Source organism: Hylobates moloch, unplaced genomic scaffold, assembly GCF_009828535.3.
Source record: "Hylobates moloch isolate HMO894 unplaced genomic scaffold, HMol_V3 SCAFFOLD_14, whole genome shotgun sequence".
Lineage (NCBI taxonomy): Eukaryota > Metazoa > Chordata > Mammalia > Primates > Hylobatidae > Hylobates > Hylobates moloch.
This window is the reverse complement of record NW_026652289.1, coordinates 52,822,948-52,840,452: the sequence shown is the minus strand read 5'-3', so window position 1 is coordinate 52,840,452 and position 17,505 is coordinate 52,822,948. Positions and strand designations below refer to the sequence as shown.

The 17,505-nt window shown below is 39.1% G+C and overlaps 1 protein-coding gene across 1 annotated transcript in view; it reads left to right on the top strand.

Annotated features, from left to right (window-relative positions):
• Positions 1-17,505, top strand: part of FBXO22 (F-box protein 22) — a 31,390-nt gene that overhangs the window by 2,470 nt on the left and 11,415 nt on the right. Inside the window, exons 3-5 of the mRNA XM_032176106.2 lie at positions 6,869-6,956; positions 7,779-7,874; positions 10,897-11,061. Coding sequence (XP_032031997.1) covers positions 6,869-6,956; positions 7,779-7,874; positions 10,897-11,061 — 349 coding nt within the window. The remainder of the gene's footprint in view (positions 1-6,868; positions 6,957-7,778; positions 7,875-10,896; positions 11,062-17,505) is intronic.

Here is a 17,505-nt window from a genome sequence, read left to right as displayed (position 1 = left end):
CAAGGAATATAAGTATGTATATACATGCATGTGTAAGTATATACATTAGTATATGCATATACACACGTTTACAATTACATTTCTATATACATGTGGAAGCTCATGAGTTCACACAGGTGCACCCTTTTCGAATCAAACGCAGGATGCTTTCTAGTTTTGTCTCTGCTCATATTTGTACCTCCCTTTTGGGCAAAGGGAAACCTGGTTCTCATCATTCTTAATGTATTTAGATATTACATCAATGCCCCATATGTAACCAGTCTTCTGTTTCCCCCTTCCTTGGGTGGTCTTTCTCCTTACCTTGTTTGGGCTCTGGAACTCTCATTCCAGGGAGCTGGCCAGTATCCAAAGGCAGGCTTGTAGAAAACTTGTCTTCTCTGGCACTTTGTCCCAACTCTTGCCATTTTCCCAGAAGTTTATCATTTGGAAAAATTCAAAATGCAAGCAGATTTCCTCAAAAGTGTTCTCTGGAGCATCGTTTATAATAAGGGATACTAAAAACCTAATGTTAATCTAATAAAGCTATTAAATTATAGACTGCAAGTGCATTAATGACAAGAGAAAATGTTGATTTTAAAAGTGAAAACAGATTATGAAATTATATATTTAGTATCATCTGAATTATTAAAGACAAAAAAGGGAGAGTAGAAAAGAAAGCCAAAATGTTAGCTTTTTTTTCCATTTAATGTTTTTAAAAAGTTTTCTATCGTCATCGTTTTCAAATTTTTACGACAGCAGGCATGATTTTTCTATAGCTTTAAGAGTTTATACATTGTAGTGGCTGTTAATAGCCAGACAGACTTAGGTGTGAACCATAGCTTTGGCATATACCAGTGGTGTGACTTTGAAAAAGCTACTCAACCTCTCTGAGCCTCAGGTGCTATCTCCATAAAATGAAAAGAAAAATAATAATTTTCCTATGCCCTTATACAGTTATTGTAAGGATTAAATAATGAAAAGGTAATGCATATAACACATTACTTACAGTACCAGGAGCATAAGTTCTCAATAGATGTCTATTAAATATTCTTCTATTAGTATCATTATTAAAGTTCACATAGTTACAGTAATGCCCTTAGAGGAGTTCCTCCATTGTAGTAAACTGCTGGTGAGACAAAAACATGAAAACTGTATCCAAATCATACATGCTGTTTATTTGTGTTTTCCAAGTTATCTAGTGGGCATGGGTACTTTTATAGCCATAAAGAAAGTTGATTTAACTTTTCTATTAGAAATATTTTAAAGTCTGCCAGGCACGGTGGCTCATGCCTATAATCCCAGCACTTTGGAAAGCCGAGGCAGGCAAATCACTTGAGGTCAGGAGTTAGAGAACAGCCTGGCCAACATGGTGAAACCCCATCTCCACTAAAAAAATATAAATATTTTAAAATAGCAAATATATAAATAAAAATATTAAAGTACAAAAATTGGCTGGGCATGTTAGTGCAAACCTGTAATCGCAGCTACTTGGGTAGCTGAGGTACCAGAATCGCTTGAACCAGGGAGATGGAGTTTGCTTGAGCCGAGATTGCACCACTTCACTCCAGCCTGGGTGATAAAGTGAGACTGTGTCTCAAAAAAAAAAAAAAAATATTTTAAAGTCCGCCAAAAGCTTTATAAAACAGCTTGCCATTTGTAACTTCTTTGAACAGTGGAATGTGGTGCTAGCTGTCTTAACTGTGCTTTGAGAACATTTCATATTGAGGCTTGTTATGTCACTACTTTTAGTGTGAATTAGGAAGGAAAATTCAGCAATTGCTTTTCAGTGGGTGCCTCATAAAATCTCAGGACCAGACTTTTAATACTTGTTCAGGAATAGGAAACCTGAGGCCTAAAAGCTTGATGAGGGTTATTCTGCTGGTTTGTGGCAGAGTTGCCACTGAGACCTAAATCTGTTTTTTGTTTTGTTTTGTTTTTTGAGACAGAGTCTCGCCTGTCACCTATGCTGGAGTGCAGTGGCCCGATCTTGGCTCAGTGCAACCTCCACCTTCCTAGTTCAAGTGATTGTCCTGCCTCAGCCTCCTGAGTAGTTGGGACTACAGGCGCACGCAACCATACCCGGTTAATTTTTGTATTTTTAGTAGAGATAGGGTTTCACCATGTTGGCCAGGCTGGTCTCACCCTGGCCTCAGGCAGTCCACCCACCGTGGCCTCCCAAAATGCTGATATTACAGGCGTGAGCCACTGTGCCTGGCCCGTAAATCTTTTTCTGTCTCTTTTACTCACTATACCAGGCATCACGGATTCAGATGACTCGAAAGTCAGGCAGGTAGCTGAAGAGGGTCAGGTAGCTCAACAGAGTGGTAGCACCATGGCAGTCTGGAAAGGCTTGCCTCCGTTTAGCCTTAGTTAAGAGGCACGTAGTCTAAGTGTTGCCAAAATGTCCAGTTTTTAAAAAGAATCTGGAAATCCACATTTTATGTAAAAATTCGGTGGAATTTTGAACATTGGCATTCAGTTTACATTTTCTGAAAATGCTGTGTGGACCAAGGAAACTATATCCGTAGGTCTTGGGCAGCCCTGGGCCCCACAGGCGATCATGCTATCTGTCTCTTTTATTAGTTTATTATCTATGTATTTTATTATCTATGTAGAATGTATTCTGAAACATCTTGGCATTCCCCCAAATTATAATGGACCAACTTTTTTTTTTTTTCCATTTAACCAACAGTGAGGCTTTGCTATATCCTAAGTACTTCATTTTATTCTGGTAGTAAAAAATATTTGAAAATAGCTAGCTTAGAAAAATATATTCATCCTTTTCATTTAATTCAGCTGCTTTGCCGCTTGTCTTTAATTGGAAAGTTTAGTTGAAAACAGGTGAGTCTGAATAAGCCCAGCTCATAGGGGAGATAGGGCACAAACAAGATTAACTAGGGGTAAGGGATGTTGCATCTGAGGTCCAGAGTACTGAAGGAGTTTAGGAAAAGGTTTTGGAGAGGAGGTGGCACTTAAGGTGTCTCTAGACAGAAACAGTCTTAAGTTCCACAAGAACAGAGCAATAGAACATATGGGGAAGTGGGTGTGTCTGGATAATATTAATAGTAAGCTAAGGGACTCCGAAGGAAGCCTTGCTGGCAAGCCTGGAAATGGAGGCTTAGAGTATTTGATTTGATAAGCAGTGAAAAGAGGAGTGATACAGCCTGTATACCTTCCCCAGTGCTGAGATTTTTCTGATACTGTGATGCCTGTTCAAATAAAGCAAGTGCATCTTTTGCTGGTACTTGATGTTTTTGTTCTAAGAGCTTCAGTTATCATTATGAAAATGAACTTTTTGAGGGCTGGTATGAAGAAATTATAGGTGTTTAGTAAATGAACTGAAAATGAAAGAGCATGAGTGAAAAGTAAATGAGAAGTAGATTGACTCAGAATGCCAACATTGACCTGAAAGAAGGTAGGGTACCAGCAGTTTGGATGGGGTGATACTTTTTTTTTTTTTTTAATTTCTGGGATACATGTGCAGAACGTGCAGGTTTGTTACATAGATATACACGTGCCATGGTGGTTTGCTGCACCCATCAACCTGTCATCTACATTAGGTATTTCTCCTAATGCTATCCCTTCCCTAATCCCCCACTCCCTGAAAGGCCCTGATGTGTGATGTTACCTTCCCTGTGTCCATGTGTTCTCGTTGTTCAACTCCCACTTATGAATGAGAACATGTGGCGTTTGGTTTTCTGTTCCTGTGTTAGTTTGCTGAAAATGATGGTTTCCAGCTTCATCCATGTCCCTGCAAAGGACATGAACGCATCCTTTTTTATGGCTGCATAGTATTCCATGGTGTATCTGTGCCACATTTTCTTCATCCAGTCTATCATTGATGGGCATTTGAGTTGGTTTCAAGTCTTTGCTATTGTGAATAGTGCTGCAGTAAACATGCATATTCATGTGTCTTTATAGTAGAATGATTTATAATCCTTTGGGTATATACCCAGTAATGGGATTGCTGGGCCAAATGGTATTTCTCTTTCTAGATCCTTGAGGAATCACCACACTGTCTTCCATAATGGTTGAACTAATTTACACTCCCACCAACAGTGTGAAAGTGTTCCTGTTTCTCCATATCCTCTCCAGCATCTGTTGTTTCCTGACCTTTTAATGATCGCCACTCTAACTGGCATGAGATGGTATCTCGTTTTGGTTTTGATTTGCATTTCTCTAATGACCAGTGATGATGACCTTTTTTTCATATGTTTGTTGGCCGCATAAATGTCTTCTTTTGAGAAGTGTCTGTTCATATCCCTCGCCCACTTTTTGATGGGGTTGTTTTTTTCTTCAAATTTGTTTAAGTTCCTTGTAGATTCTGGATATTAGCCCTTTGTCAGATGGATAGATTGCAAAAATTTTCTCCCATTCTGTAGGTTGCCTGTTCACTCTGATGATAGTTTCTTTTGCTGTGTAGAAGCTCTTTAGTTTAATTAGCTCCCATTTGTCAATTTTGGCTTTTGTTGCCATTGCTTTTGGTGTTTTAGTCATGAAGTCTTTGCCCATGCCTATGTCCTGAATGGTATTGCCTAGATGTTCTTCTCGGGTTTTTATGGTTTTAGGTCTTACATTTAAGTCTTTAATCCATCTTGAGTTAATTTTTGTATAAAGGTGTAAGGAAGGGGTCCAGTTTTAGTTTTCTGCATATGGCTAGCCAGTTTTCTGAACACCATTTATTAAATAGTGAATCCTATTCCTATTGCTTGTTTTGTCAGGTTTGTCAAAGATCAGATGGTTGTAGATGTGTGGTGTTATTTCTGAGGCCTCTGTTCTGTTCCATTGGTCTGTATATCTGTTTTGGTACCAGTACCATACTGTTTTGGTTACTGTAGTCTTGTAGTACAGTTTGAAGTCAGGTAGCATGATGCCTCCAGCTTTTTTCTTTTTGGTTAGGATTGTCCCGGCTATACAGGCTCTTTATTGGTTCCATATGAAATTTAAAGTAGTTTTTTCTCATTCTGTGAAGAAAGTCAATGGTAGCCTGATGGGGACAGCATTGAATCTCTAAATTACTTTGGGCAGTATGGCCATTTTCACGATATTGATTCTTCCTATCCATGAGCATGGAATGTTTTTCCGTTTGTTTGTGTCCTCTCTTATTTCCTTGAGCAGTGGTTTGTAGTTCTCCTTGAAGAGGTCCTTCACATCCCTTGTAAGTTGTATTCCTAGGTATTTTATTCTCTTAGTAGCAATTGTGAATGGGAGTTCACTCATGATTTGGCTTTCTGTTTGTCTGTTATTGGTGTTTAGAAATGCTTGTGATTTTTGCACATTGATTTTGTATCCTGAGACTTTGCTGAAGTTGCTTGTCAGCTTAAGGAGATTTTGGGCTGAGATGACTGGGTTTTCTAAATATACAATCATGTCATCTGCAAACAGAGACAATTTGACTTCCTCTCTTCCTATTTGAATACCCTTTATTTCTTTCTCTTGCTTTATTGCCCTGGCCGGAACCTCCAATACTATGTTGAACAGGAGTGGTGAGAGAGGGCATCTTTGTCTTGTGCCGGTTTTCAAAGAGAATGCTTCCAGCTTTTGCCTATCTAGTATGATATTGGCTGTGGGTTTGTCATAAATAGCTCTTATTATTTTGGGATACGTTCCATCAATACCTAGTTTATTGAGAGTTTTTAGCATGAAGGGGTGTTGAATTTTATCAAAGGTCTTTTCTGCATCTATTGAGATACTCGTGGTTTTTGTCATTGGTTCTGTTTATATGATGTATGTTTATATGTTTATATGACATGTATTGATTTGCATATGTTGAACCAGCCTTGCATCCCAGGGATGTAGCCAACTTGATTGTGGTAGATAAGCTTTTTGATGTGCTGCTGCATTCGGTTTGCTAATATTTTATTGAGGATTTTCACATCGATATTCATCAGGGATATTGGCCTGAAATTTTCTTTTTTTATTGTGTCTCTGCCAGGTTTTGGTATCAGGATGATGCTGGCCTCATAAAATGAGTTAGGGATGAGCCCCTCTTTTTCTATTGTTTGGAATAGTTTCAGAAGGAATGGTATTAGTTCCTCTTTGTACCTTTGGTAGAATTCGGCTGTGAATTCGTCTGGTCCTGGGCTTTTTTTGGTTTGTAGGCTATTAATTACTGCCTCAATTTCAGAACTTGTTATTGGTCTATTCAGGAATTCGACTTCTTCCTGGTTTAGTGTTTGGAGGGGTATGTGTCCAGGAATTTATCCATTTCTTCTAGATTTTCTAGTTTATTTGCATAGAGGTGTTTATAGTATTCTCTGATGGTAGTCTGTATTTCTGTGGGATCAGTGGTGATATCCCCTTTATCATTTTTTATTGTGTGTATTTGATTCTTCTCTCTCTTCTTCTTTATTCGTCTGGCTAGCAGTCTATCTATTTTGTTGATCTTTTCAAAAAAACCAGCTCCTGGAGTCATTGAGTTTTTGAAGGATTTTTCTTGTCTCTATCTCCTTCAGTTCTGTTCTGATCTTAGTTATTTCTTGCCTGCTGCTAGCTTTTGAATTTGTTTGCTCTTGCTTCTCTAGTTCTTTTAATTATGATGTTAGGGTGTCAATTTTAGATCTTTCCTGCTTTCTCCTGTGTGCATTTAGTGCTATAAATTTCCCTCTAAACACTGCTTTAGCTGTGTCCCAGAGATTCTGGTACGTTGTGTCTTTGTTCTCATTGGTTTCAAAGAACCTCTTTATTTCTGCCTTCATTTTGTTATTTGCCCAGTAGTCATTCAGGAGCAGGTTGTTCAGTTACCATGTAGTTGTGCGGTTTTGATTGAGTTTCTTAATCCTGAGTTCTAATTTGATTGCACTGTGGACTGGTTGATACTTTAAGGGACTATGCAGAAGCGCTCATGGATTCATGAGATCCAATTCCAATTTTTTTTTTTCCTTTGCAGAATGTTCGCATCTTACCACATACAGTTCTTTACATGGCTGATTCAGAAACTTTCATTAGTCTGGAAGAGTGTCGTGGCCATAAGAGAGGTAAATATCAAAAGAAAAGCTTTTGTTTCTGTTTTTTTATCATGCGCCTTCTGTTTGGAGTTCAATATTGTACTTGTCCTGAGAGTTAACTGACTTTCTGAGGCTCTGGGACTGCCACCTGTAGTATGCATCAATATATCTATCTTTGAACCTTGAGGAAACCTTTCTGCTTCAGATTGATTTCTAAACCTTGTAGTGCAATTGAAACAAATTCGTTAGAAAGGTGTTTTTCTCAATTTGAGATGCTTTAATTCTCCAGGCACTTTTTATTATTAAAACAGGTTGTATGACTTTGGCTATTCAGGCCTTTTACTGTATTGGAACATGAGGTCCCATTTACCAAAGTTATGTAGAGAAACGGTGCATTTTTAGCTTGCTGAAGGAAAAGGCAGAATGGGTATCCAAGATGGGCACACTTAGGTCCCAAGTTAGACTTAGATAATGGATTCTCATTGTCTAATTTGAATCCAGGTGACTGTTGATGCAAATAGTAGTTATGCTGCAATATCAGCTGAACAGAAAGGTACAATAGCAAGTCTAAAATTCAGCTGTTACTGCTAAATTTGACATCACTGGGGCAAAAGCAATATATGAACAGAGGGGAAAGGCAGACTAGTGGTGCAAAAGATCAGATTTATAATTTAAAAGCCAGGACCAAAACAGGTAAAGTGTTTGTTTTAATCAATGCTTTTAGACGTTTATTTAGAGCATTCTCGTGTTAAGTGACTTAAATATTTCCAGTATTTGCTTTTTTACTTTTTCATTCTCAGATTTGACTTTAAATGGATGATATTTAGTCATTTTGCTACTGTATTTTTACAGCAAGGAAAAGAACTAGTATGGAAACCGCACTTGCCCTTGAGAAGCTATTCCCCAAACAATGCCAAGTCCTTGGGATTGTGACCCCAGGAATTGTAGGTGAGATAAATTAGCAACTTGATGATTTCTTCCTTGCATTAATGTGGGGTCCTTTGGATTGGTGAGTTATTTTTAGCTTAGAACCACATTTCTATTTCTGTCCATCTAAAATACAATAAAGTCAGTCATATTTACCATGGCATTATATTTGCCTTATATTAATGTTTATTAAGTTATTGTGGTATTTCTCATCTGAAGGCTACCTGTATATTGCATATCCAGTAGTCATTCATAAGAGGGGAAAGATCTTATTCTGCCTCCCTCCAAATTAGGAAGTATTTGTGGGCATTTTCAGAGTTTTGTCAGTTCAAGCAGTATTGTGTCTGGTGGGTAGGGGTGAGATGGGGCTGGGATTAGGAGCAAAGATGGGCCTTATTAGGAGACTTCTGTTTCTCTGCTTTGGTACCACTCTTCGACGTTTATAGCATGAGGTTGTGCCCCTTTCCATGCTTGATTGCTGCTGGTGAATTTTTGCTGGTTTTTATTATTTTTGATTCTTTTCTGTAGTTAATTGGGGGAGGAGAGATTCTGTTGAGGCAGTAATGGTGCAATGGTTAGATACCTGGATTGGAATGCCGGCTGTACCGCTTAGTATCTGTATGACTTTGAGCAAGTTACCTAACTTCAGGGGGCTTCACTGTCCTCATCAAGGAAGTGGGGATGATGACAGTAGTACCTTCCTTGGAGGGTTGTGAGAATTAAATGAGTTAACACTTGTAAAGCATTTACAACAGAGATACACAGAAAGCAGTAAGTAAATGTTAGCTGTCATTTATTTATTGTTTTTGAGATGGAGTTTCACTCTTGTTGCCAAAGTTGGAGTGCAATGGTGTGATCTCCACTCGCTGCAACTTTTGCCTCCTGGATTCAAGCGATTCTCCTGCCTCAGCCTCCCAAGTAGCTGAGATCACAGGCACCCGCCACCACCACACCTGGCTAATTTTTGCATTTTTAGTAGAAACTGGGTTTCACCACGTTGGCCAGGCTGGTCTCAAACTCCTGACCTCAGGTGATCCACTGCCTCAGCCTCCCAAAGTGCTGGGATTACAGGCATGAGCCACCGCACCCGGCTGCTGTTATGTTTTTTTGTTCCAACTCAGTAGTACTCTATTGAGAATTGTCATTTTTAATCTTCACTGAAAGATTTTTGATCTGAATTTGAGTCTTGTACAGTGAGATAGAAAGAATTTCACATGTTTACAAATGAATATTATTTGTTCAGTTGCTCTAGCTTTGGTTTCTAAAGGGCTTAACATTTTTTTTAAAAAAAGAGTTTCTTTCTTTTTGGCCGGGCGTGGTGGCTCACACCTGTAATCCCAGCACTTCAGGAGGCCGAGGCAGGCGGATCACTTCAAGTCAGCCTGGCCAACATGGCAAAACCCCATCTCTACTAAAAAATATAAAAATTGGCCAGGCGCAGTGGCTCACGTCTGTGGTCCCAGCACTTTGGGAGGCCGAGGTGGGTGGATCATGAGGTCAGGAGTTCAAGAGCAGCCTGGTTAACATGGTAAAACCCCATCTCTACTAAAAATACAAAAATTAGCCAGGCATAGTGGCGGGCACCTGTAATCCCAGCTGCTCAGTAGGCTAAGGCAGGAGAATTGCTTGAGCCCAGGAGGCAGAGGTTGCGGTGAGCCGAGATCACGCCATTGCACACCAGCCTGGATGATAAAGCAAGACTCTGTCTCAAAAAAAAAAAAAAAGTAAAAATTAGCTGGGCATGGTGGCTCATGCCTGTAATTCCAGCTACATGGGAGGCTGAGGCAGGAGAATTGTTGGAAACTGGGAGGCAGAGGTTGCACCAGTTCATTCTAGCCTGGGTGACAGAGTGAGACTCTGTCTCCAAAAAAAAAAAAAAAAAAAAAAAGTTTATTTCTTTTTTTATACTAGTAATAGTTATTTTTAGAAAAATCAGAAGATTCAGATAAGCAAAAGCACCTTTAAGCACCACAGAGTTAACCACCACTTTTATGATGTTAACCTTTATTTATATATGTATGTAAATATAAAAAACCAGAATACAGAATACAATTTTCTGTAGACTTGTAACCTACTGTGTTAGTCTACTAGGGCTACCATAACAAAATACCACAGACTGGGTGGCTTAAACAATGGAAGCTTATTTTCTCACAGTTTGGGAGGCTAGAAGTCCAAGATCGGGGATGGTCTCTCTCTGAAGCTTACTTACAGCTGCTCTCTCACTGTGTTCTCATGTGGCCTTTTCTTCATACATAAGCATGCCTGCTGTCTCTTCCTCTTCTTCTCAGGACACTAGTCCTGTTGGATTAGGGTCCTACCCTTGTGACCTCATTTAATCTTAACTATCTCTTTAAAGGCCTTATCTCCAAATATAGTCACATGGGGGGTTAGGGCTTAAACATGAATTTGGGGTAGGCAGTAGGGAGGGGATGACACAGTTCAATCTGTAATATCTACCTGTAAAATTCAGAGCATATTACAAGCATATTTCCATGTCTATAAATATATATTTGTCATCATTTTAATGGCTATATTCTATGATACCAGTGTAACTTTTAACTGAATACCAGTGTGGGACATTCAGGTTTTTTCTTTTTATTTTCTATTTGAAATTATGTGATAAAATACTTGGGTATATATATACTTTATATAATTCTCAAATATTTTTAGGGTAAACTTTTAAAAATTGGAATTGCTGTGAAAGTATATTTACTCCTCCCCAACTTTTTAATTTGAAAAATATGGAGAAGTTGAAAGAATAATAGAATAGCATGATAAATACCCATATACCCTTTATCTAGTTTAGCAGTTAAAAAAATTTTGCAACATTTGTTTTTTCTCACTTTGCTTATAAAAAATTTCTTTCTGAACCATTTGAAAGTTAAATGGCAAATATCATGACACTACACCCTAAAACTGTTAAAGCTGAAAAACTTTTACTCAGATAGTGGCTTGTTAGCTTGATGATTATCTTAGTAACCCAAACTGTAGTTATCTAGTTTTTACTGACTGTATTGGTGAAACTGTTTAACTTTTTCTCTAGTGACTCCAATGGGATCAGGTAGCAATCGACCTCAGGAAATAGAAATTGGAGAATCTGGTTTTGCTTTATTATTCCCTCAAATTGAAGGAATAAAAATACAACCCTTTCATTTTATTAAGGATCCAAAGAATTTAACATTAGAAAGACATCAACTCACTGAAGTAGGTAAGTTACTTTTATTTATCATTAACTATAAAACTATAAAATAATAAAATTGCTCATTTTATTGATTAATTTTGTTTTCTTTTTAATTCTGGCTAGTTGGTGGATATTAGGTTCCTTTGGGAGAATCTGAATTAAGTACACCTGTTACTGGAGATGTGGCTAATTCAAACAGGTGATTCACAGAGGCCAGTATGATACATGTTTGGTAGAATTGATTTACTTTTTAAATTATTTTACTTGCATTAAAGCCCAGGAGAACCAGAGATGAAAAATTTTTCATAAATACTCTGTTGATGATAAACTTGTTTGTATTTAATTCTGAATTTTAAGGAATTCTTGCTCTAATAGTTTATTTCATTTTGTTCTATTTTTGTTTTGTTAACCTTTTTTTTTTTTATTCTAGTAACAAGCGTTTTAGAAGTTTTTAGAAGATGCAGGTTAGTTCTTTGTGAACTAATTAGAAAGATGGGAACAAGTACAGTGACCCTGATGAGTCTTAGGAAAGGTATGAGTTAAGGCAAGTCTATCAAGCAAGGGGTATGCTAGGAAACATCCTGCAGGTAGTGTGGATGGAGCCCTGAAGTGAATTTGAAGGGGTAAAGGGTTGGCTTAATGTCTAAGCTTGGATGGGAAAGCTTAACAATATAGTAAACAACAAATGAGTTACTCAAGGAAAGCAGCGTTTAGCCTTTTATCTACATCTGCAAATGAACTGATTGAATTCACTTCATTCATTAAAAATCACTGTTGGCATAAAAGCTTTTCAGTGGTAACACCTCATTTATGCATAGGTCAGGCAGCATGTAGAGATAAACCTCAGTTATTTGAAATGGGACTTAAACCAGCAGGAGTAAAAAAATCGTGTAGCAGCAAAGGTAAAATTTGTTTTACTGATGAGGAAAAAAAGGGGGTATACACATTGAGACTAGTTTTTACAACTATCCCTGACAATGTGGAAAAAAAAGAACTTGCAAGTCGTTGGTGGATGGGAGGGGAAGCACAGAACAAGAGGCATTAGCAGCAGAGACTCAGCTGGGAGCCTCTTAATAATGTGGAAGAGGGTGGTCAGGTCAAGGTAGATGGTGGAAAGTCTCAACAGCCAGCTCTGGTGTGACACAGGGTAGTGTAGCTATTAAGAATGGTGACTTAGAAATGAAATCAGTATGTTGAAGAGATATCTGCACTCCCATGTTTATTGCAGCACTGTTCACAATAGCTAGGATATGGAATTAACCTAAGTGTGCATTAGCTGATGGTGGATAAAGAAAATGTGGTATATATACATAACGAAATACTCTTCAGCCATAAAGAAGGACATCCTGTCATTTGCACCAGCATGGATGAACTTGGAGGATGTTAAGTGAAATAAGCCAGGCCCAGAAAGACAAATAGTGCATGATCTCACTCATGTGTGGAGTCTAAAAATGTTGCTCTCATAGAAATATAGAGTTGAATGGCAGTCATCAGGGTCTGGGGTGGTTGGGAGGGGGTTTGGGGAGATGATGATCAAAAGATACAAAATTCGTTTTGGAGGAATAAGTTCTCAAGGTCTGTTGTACAACATGGAGGCTATAGTCAGTGACCATATATTCTTTTTTGTTTTGTCTTGTTTTGTTTTGTTTTTTTGTTTTGGAGACAGAGTCTCACTTTGTTGCCCAGGCTGGAGTGCAGTGGCATGATCTCAGCTCACTGCAACTTCTACTTCCTGGGTTCAAGGGTTCAAGTGATTGTCATGCCTCAGACTCCCAAGTAGCTGGGACTACATGCTGTGTGCACCACCATGCCCGGCTAATTTTTTTTTGTCTTTTTAGTAGAGATGGGGTTTTACCATGTTAGCCAGGGTGGTCTCAAACTCCTGGCCTCAAGTGATCCACCTGCCTCGGCCTCCCAAAGTGCTGGGATTACAGGTGTGAGCCACCGTGCCTGGCCCATATACTATATTCTTGAAGAATGCTAAGAGAGTGACTGTTAAGTGTTCTTACTACAAAAATGGTAACTGTGAGGTAATGCATATGTGAATTAGACTTAGCCCTTCCACAATGTATATATACTTCAAAACATGTTATACATTGATAAATACATACAATTTTATCTGTCAGTTAAAAAATAAATAGAAGGTAGTCAACCTTAAAAGATTGCAGGCTTGTAGCTACTCTAGTTCTGCTACTTTCTGGCTCTCCAGTTAGGGCAAATTTTTCAATTTTTCTAAACCTCCATTTTCCTCATCTATAAAGTGGAAATAACTAACATTGAATTCATAGAATTGTGAAGATTAAATGAAATGACTTCCATAAAATGCTTAGCAACAGTAGATTGTAGCTAGATGCTAGTGTTGGCCTCTACCCTAGGCAGGCTTTACTATGTGTCACATGGGCCCTTCATCTGCGGTGTGGCCTTGTAGTTTGTGGGGGGAGTAGTAGGGTTCTAAGTGTCCTTAGCTCATTCAGAAGCCACATGCCAGAGGAGCATACACGTGTCTGGGCTTGAAGTGACAATTAACGATGGCCAATGTTTATGGAGGTACTGTATGCCAGATACTGTGCTGCGCAGCACTTCTAATCTTCACCACAGCTTTGCCAGATAGAATTCTTTATGGAATATTTTCGATGAGGAAACTGAACTTTAATGGCAGTAGAGAGTTAAGGGTCTTGGTATGTAAATAGCAGAGTTAGCAGAAATGTTAAAGCTATTCTAAATTAAGGATGCCAAACTTCCTTTGGGAAAAGGTCAGATAGTGCCGTTAAAACTGACCCATTTGTTAAGTGTAAAGGCAAAATGAATTTTAGGAGCAAATGTGGCTATGTGCTGAGCTTATGTGATTTTGTAATAACATAATGAGACTTGATATTGGTAGGCTAGCTGGAGCTAACAAAGTTCAGCAAACTAGGTCTTTTTCAGAGTTGGTCAGGTGGTTAGCAAATAGTAGGTCTGAAACTCAGAGGAATGGCTGTGGTCAGACATGTTGGTTTGAGAGCCATTTGCGTGTTGCCTGGCAGTCTGTCTGTAAAAGCATCAAGTGTCATTGAAGGCTTTGGAGTAAGCCAGTCCAGGGCAACTTAGCCCAGATTCTGGAAGGATTTATGGCAGCAAATTTAGTACAAGGAAGGAAGAAGATGATCAATGTGTTGATGTTGACGAGATGACTATCTATATTCAATTGGCTCATAATGTAGAACTCCTACATTAATTTTATTCAGGCTGGTATGGTGGCTCATGCCTGTAATTTCAGTACTTTGGGAACCTGAGGTGGGAGGATGGCTTGAGCCCGGGAGTTCGAGACCAGCCTGGACAATATAGTGAGACCTCACCTCTACAAAAAAACTAAAAAACTAGCCAAGCATGGTGGCACGCACCTGTAGTCCCAGCTACTTAGGAGGCTGAGGTGGGAGGATTGCTTGAGCCCAAGAGGTGGAGGTTGCTGTGAACTGAAGTCACACCACTCTACTGCAGCCTGGGTGACAGAGTGAGACCCTGTCTCAAAAATAAATAAATAAATAAAAATTTATTCAGCATGTTAAAGGTATCATAACTGGATGTAGATTCTGTCTCAGTGATATTCCAGAAAAGGTATGAAGAATACATATACAGTCATGTGTTGCTTAATGATGGGGATGAGTTCTGAGAAATGCATCTTTAGGCAATGTTGTTGTGCGAATGTCATAGTACTTACACAGACCTAGATGTTACAGCGTACTATACGTGTAGGCTGTACAGTGTAGCCTATTGCCCCTAGACTACAAACATGGACAGCATGTTACTGTACTGAATACTGTAGGCAGTTGTAACACAATGGTAAGTATTGGTGCATCTGAACATATCTAAACATTAAAAAGGTACAGTAAAAATATGGTATGGGAGAAAGTATACCTCTATAGGGCACTTAACACGAATGGGACTTCCAAGACTAGAAGTTGGTCTGGGGTGAGTCAGTGAGTGGTGAGTGAATGTGAAGGCCTAGCCCTGTATACTACTATATAGTTTTAAACACTGTATGCTTGGGCTACATTAAATTAATTAAAACATTTTTATTCGGCGGGGCACAGTGGCTCATGCCTGTAATCCCAGCAGTTTGGGAGGTCCGAGGTAGGTGGATCCCTTGTGGTCAGGAATTTGAGACCAGCCTTGTCAACATGGGGAAACCCCATCTCTACTAAAAATACAAAAATTAGCCGGGCATAGTGGTGTGCGCCTGCAGCCCCAGCTACTGTAGGCTGAGGCAGGAGAATCGCTTGAACCTGGGAGGCAGAGGTTGTAGTAAGCCAAGATCACGCCACTGCACTCCAGCCTGGGTGACAGCGAGACTCTATCTCAAAAAAATAAAATAAAATAGTTCTTTAATAATAAATTAACTTTAGCTAGACAAAAAAAAAATTTTCCATTTATATCCTTATTCTGTAAGCTTTTTTCCACCTTTAATTTTTTTTTTTTTTTTTTTTTTTTTTTTTAAGCTTTTTGTTAAAAACTAAAACACAGTCACACACATTAGCCTAGGCCTATACAGAGTCAAGATAATCAATATCACTGTCTTCCACCTCCACATCTTGTCCCATTGGAAGGTCTTTGGGGCAGTAATACGCATGGAGCTGTCATTTCCTATGACAACAGTGCCTCCTTCTGGAACACCTCCTGAAGGACCTGCCTGAGGCTGTTTTACAGTTAACTTTTTTTTTTTTTTTAAATAAGTAGGAGGGGTAACCTCTAAAATTACAATTAAAAGTATAGGATAGTAAATCATAAGCCAGTAACATAGTCATTCATTGTCATTGTCAAGTATGCATTGTACATGATTGTATGTGTCATACTTTTATACGACTGGCACTGCAATAGGCTTGTTTATAACAGCATCACCACAGACATTTGAGTAATGCGTTGTGCTACACATTAGGCAGTAGGAATTTTGTAGCTCTGTTAATCTTCTGGCACCACTGTTGCATATACTTACTGTGCGTGTCACCATGCCTGGCTGTCCTTGACCAAAGTGTTATGTGGTGCTTGACTGTATAATCATAACCCAAGTGAGTATGTGAGGTGTTCTGTGAGAGCAGGATGGGTAGATTGCTGTAGGGGTTCTGCCAGTGGGAGGGATCAAGGAGGCTTCCTGAAGCAGTTGGTATTTAAGCCCTTGAAGGATGGGAAGCATATGAGAGATATGGATGAGTAATATCACTGGCTGAAGGAATACAGAAACACAGGCACAGAGCCAGGAAATCCCAGAGCATGTTGGAGAAATAGTAATCATTTTGCAAGCAAAGGTTATGTGCAGGGAAGTCATGGGAACAAAGGGTGGGGCGCATTCAGGCCAGGCTAAAGAGTCTGGGCTTAGCTCCTGTACACAGTAAATGGTAGCTGTTACTCAGATGTCATTGAGCAGCGGTGAATGTGGTCCTCCTGTGTGGGGAGACACTGGAAGCGGGAGACCACTTTAGAGTTCAGGCAAGAAATAACACTAGGGCATGAGGAGTAGGGAATGAATTGGAGAAAATGAACAAATGATTAGATGTGAAAGAGAAGGGAAGCCTCAGCAATTACTTTTGGGTTTTGATCCTAGGAGACGGGTGATGGTGGTGCAGAGACCAGAAATAGGAACACTGGGACAGGAGGAGCGGGATTGGGAGAAGAAATTGGGAAAAATCAAACCCCATTAGAGATGCTTGTTTTGGCTTTTGATTCAGTGCTGCTGCTAAAGGTCATATGGCCAAACCTTTCGTGTGCTGCCTTTTTTGTCCAGAGAGGTGACATAGCTGTTTCCTGGGCAGTACTCTGTCCTCTGTCCACCCGAGCATCCTGGGAATCTTTGATGAGGCCCTGATATGTGGCACTGATTGAAGCCAGGACCCTAGTTTTGTTAGTTTATAAGAAAGAGCCAAAATTTTGAGCAGCAGAAACCCTTTTGTGATAAAATTGTTACATTTGTTAGATCATATTTGCATTATAGTGCCAAGTATAGGAATGAGAAAACTGGAAGGAAAAACAACCCCAGAATTATTGTGCTCTGTGAAGCTTTCTTATAGGTGTCCTTTCCTGAGCTGCTTGATGTCAGCAGTTTGGGCTTATTCCAAGGCATCATTTTCTTCTGGAAATTGAAGCTTTGCCCAGCTTAAAATGGCCATCTTCATTCTTTCACTTGCTATCTTGTGTCCTAATTTTAGGTAGAGTTGGCCTTCCATATCCATAGGTTCTGCATTCATGGATTCAGCTAACGACAGATCAAAAATATTTGAGGGAAGTGCAGCAAGAAGCCAGGTTTCTAAACACAGGAGTGGCATAATTTGATAGATCTTTTGAAAATACCAGTCTTGCTATGATGTGGTGATCATTTTGGAGTACAAGGGTGAATGCAGGATTAGCTTGATTTAGCCATTCAGTAGTGTATATATATTTCAAAACACCATGTTGTACATGATAAATATATGCCTTTTAAATTTTTCAGTTAAAATAATTTTT